General features: G+C 38.8%; 1 protein-coding gene across 15 annotated transcripts in view; it reads left to right on the top strand.

The window, feature by feature from the left end:
- The window catches only part of LOC138968370 (glycine receptor subunit alpha-2-like), a 146,447-nt gene that overhangs the window by 91,287 nt on the left and 42,829 nt on the right, over positions 1-12,331 (top strand). For all 15 annotated transcript variants that reach the window (XM_070340936.1, XM_070340933.1, XM_070340948.1 and 12 more), the window contains exon 3: positions 4,980-5,050. In XM_070340936.1, the coding sequence (XP_070197037.1) occupies positions 4,980-5,050 (71 nt within the window). The remainder of the gene's footprint in view (positions 1-4,979; positions 5,051-12,331) is intronic.

The raw sequence follows: 12,331 nt of genomic DNA, 5'->3' as shown, positions 1-12,331 counted from the left end.
TTGTATTCCGTTTGGGGAAGGGTGTTGAGCCGTGGGCAGAATACTTATGCTGTGATTTCCCAAGGGCATCCTATTATGCTCACAGTTTGACCTCCACCCTATTATGCTCACAGTCTGACCTCCATGCCAGCAGCACTATAAGCAGCTTAGGTCATTCTGACATAAAGCTGGTGTCCTTGTTCAGAGTTTTCGCACGGTAACATGCAACAAATATTCAGATTTAAATCTTCATGCTTGCAGCGTTATTAGCATCTTTGGTCACTCTTGACACAAATCTATCTCATTTCCGTGCTCGAAGTTTTCACAAGAGAATATTCATTTTGTTCGGGTTTGTTAAGAAATCTTGTAAGAGAACGTCAACATTGCGGGAAGAGTTCCCGCACATTTTGTATTTGCGTAAATTGATTTGGCATCTTCTATAATCACTGTAAACTTCAGTTTGTAACAAGTTTCTTCTTATCGAATATTACCCTTTTGTAACTGAAAGTGTACACGACGCAAACACAGATATTTGCAACCCAAAGAAGTTGTAATGAGTTTCTTGAAGTTTGAACAAAAAAGTAATGGCCAGGTTTACTCTCGCGGTTTGATCTTTCTGAATAGAAAAAGAACCCCTTCATTTCCTTCCCTTGTCCACAATGTTTTTGCTTCAACTCTGGCGTCGTGCACTGTGATTTTTGACGTTGCTATAGCTACAAATTCTGGTTTGCAATTTTTTTCTGGCGAATTTACGAGGGCGTGTGAGGGGCTGAGGGGGGGGGGGTGATAGTGGTGGTGGTGGGGGGGAGGGGGGTCACACGTGAAATCTTTCTGTGCTTGGAATCAGTCAGGATGTGCAAGAACTACCAGCGATCAAAGCCAGTTGGCACTTTAGAGTGTCGCTGTCAAATAAATCGGTCAGGTGATCTGTTCCGTGTTTATCACCTTCTTTATTCGGTATTGAGTTTGAAAAAAACACAATACATTTGGCAAATAATAGCTGTATGCTCTCACAGTTTAGCTTCAACCCAAGATACCGAGGCATGGCCGAGGGATACTCTGTCCATACCGTGCACATATGGTCAGGCCATGGCTCCTGTGACTTAACCAGCAACTTTAATTCACGGAGAAGTTGTTTCTGCGTTAACACCATTTTGCATTAATTATCAAAATTAAAATATTGCCAAATAAATTAAGTTAATTGGCTAATAAATTCAAGCTTCCATCCCTCCCCTGTCTCACGAATTCCCTCCCCTGGTCCGAATCTCATATTTGTATTCCTTTGCAGAGTTTGTAGCACATAAACAACAAGTCGCGTAAGGCGAAAATACAATATTTAGTCAAGTAGCTGCCATTTTTCAGCAAGACCGTATACTCGTAGCATCGTCAGTCCACCGCTCATGGCAAAGGCAGTGAAATTGACAAGAAGAGCGGGGTAGTAGTTGCGCTAAGAAGGATAGCACGCTTTTCTGTACCTCTCTTTGTTTTAACTTTCTGAGCGTGTTTTTAATCCAAACATATCATATCTATATGTTTTTGGAATCAGGAACCGACAAGGAATAAGCTGAAAGTGTTTTTAAATTGATTTGGACAATTTAATTTTGATAATAATTTTTATATATTTAATTTTCAGAGCTTGTTTTTAATCCAAATATAACATATTTATATGTTTTTGGAATCAGCAAATGATGGAGAATAAGATAAACGTAAATTTGGATCGTTTTATAAATTTTTATTTTTTTTTACAATTTTCAGATTTTTAATGACCAAAGTCATTAATTAATTTTTAAGCCACCAAGCTGAAATGCAATACCAAACCCCGGGCTTCGTCGAAGATTACTTGACCAAAATTTCAACCAATTTGGTTGAAAAATGAGGGCGTGACAGTGCCGCCTCAACTTTCACGAAAAGCCGGATATGACGTCATCAAAGACATTTATCCAAAAAATGAAAAAAACGTTCGGGGATTTCATACCCAGGAACTCTCATGTAAAATTTCATAAAGATCGGTCCAGTAGTTTAGTCTGAATCGCTCTACACACACACACAGACACACAGACACACACACACGCACACACACATGTACATACACCACGACCCTCGTTTCGATTCCCCCTCGATGTTAAAATATTTAGTCAAAACTTGACTAAATATAAAAAGAAGAAAATGACATCCGAGTTATTTCCTTTGCTGGCAAATAATGTTTTGCAGTGTCCCAAATTCGAGGAAGCTGCTGCAAGACACCAAACTTAGCAGACGTGGCAATGTGTTGAAAAGGAAGCAAAAATTGTGGTGAATGGCGATAATTATGACTTTTACGTCTGATTCATTCCGTAAACTTTACTTTATTTTCAAGGGAAATAATTGTATAGCGGAATGGGGTTGACGAATAGTAAATTTGGGTCAATGACCTTGTAAATACATCATTCACCATGTGACCAATATACTCTGTCGTGGGTGCCGCCACTTTCTACTCCAGGACTGTGTAGAACCAGTTCTCGGGTTTTAGTGCCAGTGTCGGTTGTTATATGTCGCTATTACCACCCACCGTTATTGTTGGGTTGCACGCGTTTTCGATCTCTGCCCCCCGTCCCGCCCACACCTCCAGAACAACACACTCGGTCCAATCTAGGTGACGTCACATTAATAGCGACCTCTGGGGATAAGAAAGGAAACGTAAGACTTGAACCAATAAGACAAAGGGAGCCTACTCCTGCGAGGTAGCAGACGACCGCAATTGTAACAACACTGGAGTTGTCTGTTTTCGTTCAGACAACGGCTTGGTAGAAAATGAAAGATTTATGGCGGAAACCACTGACAGCCGCGAGATTTGGTGGAAATTCCTTTGGGGCTTTTCTGGTTTGATCGGAATTTCAGGAAGATGTATGGGGGGCACTTGGGGATTTTCTCCATAATGAGTTTTTAACGCTTTTGATTTCGTGTCTGCTGTGTTATGAAAAGTTTCTTGTCGCTGCATTGATTCTTGGAGACAGTTTCATTATATTTAGTCAAGTTTTGACTAAATATTTTAACATCGAGGGGGAATCGAAACGAGGGTCGTGGTGTATGTGCGTGTGTGCGTGTGTGCGTGTGTGCGTGTGTGTGTGTGTGTGTAGAGCGATTCAGACTAAACTACTGGACCGATCTTTATGAAATTTAACATGAGAGTTCCTGGGTATGAAATCCCCGAACGTTTTTTTCATTTTTTGGATAAATGTCTTTGATGACGTCATATCCGGCTTTTCGTGAAAGTTGAGGCGGCACTGTCACGCCCTCATTTTTCAACCAAATTGGTTGAAATTTTGGTCAAGTAATCTTCGACGAAGCCCGGGGTTCGGTATTGCATTTCAGCTTGGTGGCTTAAAAATTAATTAATGACTCTGGTCATTAAAAATCTGAAAATTGTAAAAAAAAATAAACATTTATAAAACGATCCAAATTTACGTTTATCTTATTCTCCATCATTTGCTGATTCCAAAAACATATAAATATGTTATATTTGGATTAAAAACAAGCTCTGAAAATTAAATATATAAAAATTATTATCAAAATTAAATTGTCCAAATCAATTTAAAAACACTTTCATCTTATTCCTTGTCGGTTCCTGATTCCAAAAACATATAGATATGATATGGTTGGATTAAAAACACGCTCAGAAAGTTAAAACAAAGAGAGGTACAGAAAAGCGTGCTATCCTTCTTAGCGCAACTACTACCCCGCTCTTCTTGTCAATTTCACTGCCTTTGACATGAGCGGTGGACTGACGATGCTACGAGTATACGGTCTTGCTGAAAAATGGCATTGCGTTCACTTTCATTCTGTGAGTTCGACAGCTACTTGACTAAATATTGTATTTTCGCCTTACGCGACTTGTTTTTTTCTTCTCCTTGTTTTGGTGAAATCAATTTTCTTGGGTATTGTTTTGCGTAACAGAGGTAAGTTGTTGGAACGTTTGTTATTGACAAAACAATACGTTACAATCACAAATATATCGACCTAACGGTCTTTTAAGTGCACAGACAAACAATTAGAAAAAAAACTTAGCTTGATGGAATTATCGGCCGCTTGCTGGTGTGTAGTTGTTGTAAGTTCTTGTTACTTATTGTTTGTCTGTTGGATCGATATATTTGTGATTGTAACGTATTGTTTTGTCACTAACAAACGTTCCAACAACTTACCTTTCTTGTTTTTTTAATTCGTACTGTTAAAGTTTAGGAGTCAATCAACAAAATGCTAAGATATGCTTCTCAAATGACAATACTGTAAAATTTAGAACACCCACTTCCCACTTAAAAAACAAAATTTCCGTTTCTGCCGATCACCAAAAAACGGGTTTCGTCGTCAAACGGAAGCACCCTTCTTTGTGTGAGTGATGTGAATAATGCGATCTTGCTTTGTGTGAGTGATGTCAATCATGCGATCTTGCTTTGTGCGAGTGATGTCAATAATGCGATCTTGCTTTGTGTGAGTCATGTCAATCATGCGGTCTTGCTTTGTGTGAGTGATGTCAATCATGCGATCTTGCTTTGTGCGAGTGATGTCAATAATGCGATCTTGCTTTGTGTGAGTCATGTCAATCATGCGGTCTTGCTTTGTGTGAGTGATGTGAATAATGCGATCTTGCTTTGTGTGAGACATGTCAATATTGCGATCTTGCTTTGTGTGAGTGATGTCAATAATGCGATCTTGCTTTGTGTGAGTGATGTCAATATTGCGATCTTGCTTTGTGTGAGTCATGTGAATAGTAATGCGATCTTGCTTTGTGTGAGTGATGTCAATAATGCGATCTTGCTTTGTGTGAGTGATGTCAATATTGCGATCTTGCTTTGTGTGAGTGATGTCAATAATGCGATCTTGCTTTGTGTGAGTGATGTCAATAATGCGATCTTGCTTTGTGTGAGTGATGTCAATAATGCGATCTTGCTTTGTGTGAGTGATGTCAATAATGCGATCTTGCTTTGTGTGAGTGATGTCAATAATGCGATCTTGCTTTGTTTCAGACTGAGCCTGTTGACCTATTTGCTGGACACGGAGAGATACGACTCACGCGTTCCACCGGAATACGAAAAAAGTGGGTTGAAAATAGGATAAGCTGAAGAAATACAGAAAAGGTCCCAGAAGACACACCTTCAAGTCTTGTAAAGTTGTTATAAATGACATGAGACATTAATAATGTGATGAAAATAATACATTGATGTGCTTAAAGGCACAGTAAGCCTCCCGTAAACCATCACAGATACTGTCAGGCTTTTACACACAGTACAAACACCCTTTCATTTAAACGCTCACCAAACGGGAACATCCTAGGTGCCCTCCGTAAAGAGCGAGCAATTTTCAAAGAATTTATTTTTGCGTGTTTTATCTTACCCCTGAGCCATCGTGAACCCGTGTGATCAAGTTTCCCTTTTTGGCTCACGTAAGTGTAGCCTATGCGATCGTAACTTTGTCTGTCTGTGCGTTTGTGCGTGTGTGTGTGCGTGTGTGTGTGTGTGTGTGTTTGTGCGTGTGTATGTCTGTGGTAGAAACTTTAACATTTCGTCATTTGAAGACGTCACATTATGGCGTAAGAGGGTTAGACGTCACGCGAAGGAATTACTGAAAGTCTCGGTTTTGAGCGGGCCGAGACTAGTTGGAAGGCAAGAGTTATCTTTTTCTTTTCATGTCTTGGCGTCTCAAATCTTATTAGTCAGAAAGCGCATGCACGTAGTCTCGACCAGCGCGTGGTGTGCTTCTTTCTGAGTACTTTACGTCACAAATTGTACTTTACGTACTTGATGATGACGTAAGTTAATTGTATGTGTTCTATTTCGTTGACTGAGCACGGCCGGGACCAGTTGGCGTGAGCGCTGGGATTTCGAGTTTCATTCGACATGTCAATGCATCGCAGTATGAAATAATACAGGTAGGAGGTTAGTTCTTGTACTTTGGGTCAACCAAAGTCGATAAATGCATTCTTCACTATGGTATTGAGTCTGATTTCGTCGTCCATCTTGAATCGAAAAGCACTCTTCTTACAAAAAAAACCCAACTTCGTTGCGAGCTACGGCGAAGCTTCGCATGTCAAAACTTGAGAAGCGATGTTGGGGTCAAAGTACCACGCCGTAGCTGTGGGTTTTTGGTATTAAGACTTTGCGAAGCTTCGTGTAGTGAGTTTGTGTTACTGTTTGTCTATTTCTTACGTGATAGTCAGTCGGCTAAGGACCGTTTTGGTTACTTTTTGGCGTCACGTTAGCAAACACATTTTTCTGATAGATTTTAACACCACAACACTAAATCTAAAGTTTTGGGGCAATATTCCAAACCACCGGTGAGAAAAACGTTGGTTTGTGTGTATGTTTTCCTTCTTTGGCGTTACTATTCTTGTTTTGAGGGTTGGGTTCATAAAACGGACATAAAACTTAAACCGCTTGACAGAAATTCTATAACTGTAAATCATTCGAAAGGGAAGGCATTCATGTACACGTTTGTGCCACTTAAAATGACGTCATTATCTGTTTATTTTTGTGAAATTGACAAGAAGAGCGGGGTAGTAGTTGCGCTGAGAAGGATAGCACGCTTTTGTGTACCTCTCTTCGTTTTAACTTTCTGAGCGTGTTTTTAATCCAAACATATCATATCTATATGTTTTTGGAATCAGGAACCAACAAGGAATAAGATGAAAGTGTTTTTAAATTGATTACGAAAATTTAATTTTGATAATAATTTTTATATTTTTAACTTTTAAAGCTTGTTTTTAATCCAAATATAACATATTTATATGTTTTTGGAATCAGAAAATGATGGATAATACGATGAACGTAAATATGGATCGTTTTATTAAAAAAAAAAATATTTTTACAATTTTCAGATTTTTAATGACCAAAGTCATTGATTAATTTTTAAGCCACCAAGCTGAAATGCAATACCGAAGTCTGGGCTTTGTCGAAGATTAGTTGACCAAAATTTCAACCAATTTAATTGAAAAATGAGAGCGTAACAGTGCCGCCTCAACTTTCACGAAAAGCCGGATATGACGTCATCAAATACATTTATCAAAAAAATGAAAAATATGTCTGGGGATATCATTTCCAGGAACTCTCATGTCAAATTTCATAAAGATCGGTCCAGTAGTTTAGTCTGAATCGCTCTACACACACACACAGACACACACACACACACGCACATACACCACGACCCTCGTCTCGATTCCCCCCTCTACGTTAAAACATTTTGTCAAAACTTGACTAAATGTAAAAAGGAGGAATAATTGGAATCACACACACACACACACACACACACACACACACACACACACACACACACACACACACACACACACACACACACTTACACACACACACACATACACACACACACGCACGCACGCATACACACACACACACGTGCGCGCGCGCACGCACGCACGCGCACACACACACACACACACACACACACACACACACACACACACACAAAGACACATACACAAACATACCGACAAAATGACAGACATACACACAGTGAGACAAACCGACACAGAAACACCCACACATGCACGCACGCACTTATGTACGCGAACAAAGACGTAGAGATGCTCATAGAGAAACACTTACGCAACCAAAAAACACGCACACAAACACACAGACAGACAAACTTCATTCTTGGTAGAGAAATGCATTTTTTCTGTATTGCTTTCTCTTTAAGTGCACCTACCTCGCAGAGAGAGAGAGAGAGAGAGAGAGAGAGAGAGAGAGAGAGAGAGAGAGAGAGAGAGAGAGAGGGAGAGAGAGACAGACAGACAGACAGACAGACAGACAGACAGACAGACAGAGACACAGAGAGAAAGAGAGAGATAGACAGACTGATAGACAGACAGAGGGAGAGACAAACATACGAACACACAGACAGACATAGACAAACACACAAACAAAGACACACAGACAGACTTCACTATTGTATGTGCAAGTAATTTTGTTAAACCACACGTTACGTTCACTACTGAACGTGTAACCATGTAAAACGTTACTATCTCTTTATATGTGTTTACTTGCATTGTAATCCTGGGGGGGGGGGGGGGGTATAAATGTATGTAACGCGCAATACATGCCTTTTAACTTACTAGAATTGGAATTGTCATTTAAAGACTAGCATAAGAGTGTGACACGTGGTTCATTCGTTATTACCTTATTACAAAAAGAAAAAGATAACGGCACTGACGCTACCGGAAATAGAATTTATCAGTGAAATTCTACCATCAATTTAGTAATCGATGCGATGTAAAATTATCCTAAAACTGTGGTATGATCACGACATCGTTTAGCATTTAGGATCAAATGGTGCCAATGTGTCCACAATGCACTAATCACAGACAACAGTTATACGCTTTACGTACATGTAACTCTCCAACTGACATTGTCTGCCACTTGAAACAAATGACTTTCGAAGGAAAATTAACTCCTATATATAAATATTATGTATGATTTTTAATAATTACTTGCACTTTTTGAAAATAAAGCTTTTTCTACGATAAGGTGTTTACCCCCTAAATGTATAAGTCATCCGGTAGAAAAACCGGAAGTATCGTGTACTAAGCATATGTATATGTTTAAAAAGTTAATTGTGTTAATGTAGAACATCTTGCCTATGAATATGTTTAGGTTTTGAATACTTTAGGGGAAAAGCATAGCCATTATTCAGTCATCTTTAACTAACACCCCTAATCTCAGGGCCCATTTTGTTAGTGGGGGGTAGGGTTTCAATCAGTCAAAAATCACTTTCATTCAATATTGTCTGCCATTTCAAATACATACACGTAATTGCACAATTTCTTGAATTTTAAGATGCTTTAACTGACTATACCAAGAAAACCTGCACTTTTTGTAGAATTAGTTTTTTGTCCATGATTTATGTTTAAAAATGTCAATTCTTACGACAAAAAATGCTAACAGTTGCCTCACCAGACGACACGTACCTACGACGTGAATCGTGTCTGCCAATTAAAATGCATATATTTTGAAATAAGGGGAATCATAACATATTTCACTGTAAAGTGTCTCACTCTAATATCTTCTGGGTTCATGGTGTATTTGGTTAAGTGAATTGCAGATAAGGTTTTTTGAAAATGACAGCTATACATATATTTTATTAAAACTGAAACTGGTGGAGTGAAAAACAGACCTGTTTTGAAGAAGTCGTACTAAAATCATTTATGGCCTTGAACTTCACAGTTTGCGTGTTATCTTTTAAAAAAAAAACACGTTTTCATCACTAACAATGACCTAATTTACACATACATATCGGTCGGTCATAGTCGCGTTTTTTTTAGAGAGGTAGTGTACAAAATGTCGTATTGTACGTTTAAATTACATGTCCATTATTTTAGTCATATATCAATCAATAAGTAAATGCGCATATTTTTATTAAACGTTACTTTCACTTTAAGATCGCTTCTAACATTTAGTATAATTTCTGACAAATGCACGCTATGTAATAAAGTGATAATATTATGGACGCCATGTGGTAAAACCGGAAGTTGAATTATTTTGCGATAGCAAAATCCTTTTACAATGATCACTTTCCTTTTATATTGAGCTGATCTTTAACGTTATGGGTAAAAATCTAACATATTGAACCAAATTATCCTTTTTCAAGCCTGTGTATGTGTAAACTCTTTTTTGCTTCGACCCGGTTCGGTTTTCGGAGTTGATTCAGAATCATCCATTATTTATCTTATATGACTGTTGTTTTCCTCGGTAAATTAACAATTGTTGATGTAAAATAATTCTAGCTGTGAGAATAAACAATTTTCAAGATGTTTTTGATTGCGGTTTCAACCAGGCGTTCAGTTAGCTATACATATCGATTGAGAAAATGGCATTTCCTGTTTTGTCGTCCGCATGTTATACAGATGTTGTTAAAAATAAAACTGTGTATACGAATTAGGCATTTTACTTGCTGTCTGATGGCAACAATCTTTAGCTTTCGTTTAAGGTATAATTTGCTTATATCCCTATGCAGTCAAGCGGTACATGACGTTTTTTGTAACCTACCCCCTGCGTCATGGCTGCATTTTTGCAGAATATGGGTCATGTTACAAAAACGCTTCTCATTCTTAGGTGGTTGGGTTTAGCCATTTGTCGTTTACCGAACTGTGGCTGCAAATAAAACGAACTTTCCAAAAAACATAATATCTAATGTGACCACCAAAAGTAACCCTCCCACTATAGCCAGCCAGGTGACTATGAGCCTTGAAGGCTTCGCCTCTTGTTCACAATGTAGCCTAGTCGTCAGTTAGTAATTTGAATGCGACTCGCTGTGAGCTTATCTGCAATAGCACGTTATTAAGTACCTCTGACTATGCACGAAACAAACGGCTGTGGTTCACAAGAACTCTAGCGATGGCTTTTGACTGTTCAGAGGAACTGGCGATAGGTATAAACCGTCGTCTGCTACGAGAACCACGACCTTGCGTGACCCTGCTTCCGGGCTTTTCTTTTTTTAAACTTTCAAAACTTCGAATTGTACTGATCTTGTCTTGATGAAAAAAGAATGGCACCCATTTAATGCGTCAAAAGAAATGATGCTTTTATCACAACAAATAATGCAATTTTCACAAAAAATAATGGTTTTATCACGAAACATTTACATTATCACAAGAAATTTGAAATGTCAAAAAAAAAGATGTTAAATCAAAACAAGTCGCGTAAGGCGAAAATACAACATTTAGTCAAGTAGCTGTCGAACTCACAGAATGAAACTGAACGCAATGCAACGCAGCAAGACCGTATACTCGTAGCATCGTCAGTCCACCGCGCACGGCAAAGGCAGTGAAATTGACAAGAAGAGCGGGGTAGTACTTGCGCTGAGAAGGATAGCACGCTTTTCTGTACCTCTCTTCGTTTTAACTTTCTGAGCGTGTTTTTAATCCAAACATATCATATCTATATGTTTTTGGAATCAGGAACCGACAAGGAATAAGATGAAAGTGTTTTTAAATTGATTTGGACAATTTAATTTTGATAATAATTTTTATATTTTTAATTTTCAGAGCTTGTTTTTAATCCAAATATAACATATTTATATATTTTTGGAATCAGAAAATGATAAAGAATAAGATGTACGTAAATTTGGATCGTTTTATAAAAATGTTTTTTTTTTACAATTTTCAGATTTTTAATGACCAAACTCACTCATTAGTTTTTAAGCCACCAAGCTGAAATGCAATACCAAACCCCGGCCTTCGTCGAAGATTACTTGACCAAAATTTCAACCAATTTGGTTGAAAAATGAGAGCGTGACAGTGCCGCCTCAACTTTCACGAAAAGCCGGATATGACGTCATCAAAGACATTTATTGAAAAAATGAAAAAAACGTATGGGGATTTCATACCCAGGAACTCTCATGTCAAATTTCATAAAGATCGGTCCAGTAGTTTAGTCTGAATCGCTCTACACACACACACAGACAGACAGACAGACAGACACACACACACACACACACACACACACACACACCACGACCCTCGTCTCGATTCACATTCACAACAATGTATGATTGAGTGCTTGTCGTTCCAATGTGAGTGATATTCTTCCCTGGTATGAGACTGGGCTGGACTCACTACTCACTCACTGGACTGAACTGGACTCACTACTTCGTGATACTGATCACTTTTCTATCGCTTCTTGTATATTGATTTTGCTTTTGCCTAGCAAAACCAAGATGGGAGAGGAATTTACACCTATTGCTCCAATTACTTTCGGTTTGACGGACTCGTCTGAAGAAGATGAAAATGAAGAGCCTTCACCGAAAAGAAGACGAGGAGAGGGAAAAGATTGGGCGAGGACAAACACGTTTCAAGATTCTGCAGAATTCTTCCCAATGATTCCTGGTACATCACCGTCGCTACAAAAACCTATGACGGGAAGGTTTACTATCGATGTAAACACGGATCTAGCTGCCCTGCCGAAGTGTTTCTTCTCTATAAAGCTGAAGATGCGTGTGTGGATGTATATGAGACTGGCGAACATGAGCATTCACAACAAAAGGCAGCACGCGGAATTACCCAACGTACAAAATCGGAAATTGACGCGTTGTTTAAAGACGGTATCTAGAAACCTAGAGGAATTTTGGTTGCCCTTCGCAACAGAGGGTGTCAAGCGATGCCCACTAAAAGCCAGCTCACCAACTACCTCTCTACAATGAAAATCCGCGAATATGGAAAACATACCATTTCTCTTGGAGAGCTTTCCGCCTGGGCCGAAAAGTTGTCCCTGAAGATGATGATGTGCCCTTTGTATGTGGTTTTGATTGTTAGTACGGCGAAAGAGAGTCCAAGTTCTTCCGGATTTGTATGTCCACGAAAAGACTTTTGAAG

This window comes from Littorina saxatilis, linkage group LG6 (assembly GCF_037325665.1).
Source record: "Littorina saxatilis isolate snail1 linkage group LG6, US_GU_Lsax_2.0, whole genome shotgun sequence".
NCBI classification, from domain to species: Eukaryota; Metazoa; Mollusca; class Gastropoda; order Littorinimorpha; family Littorinidae; genus Littorina; species Littorina saxatilis.
Note: the sequence above shows the minus strand (reverse complement) of the source record. Positions and strands in the feature narration are given on the sequence as shown.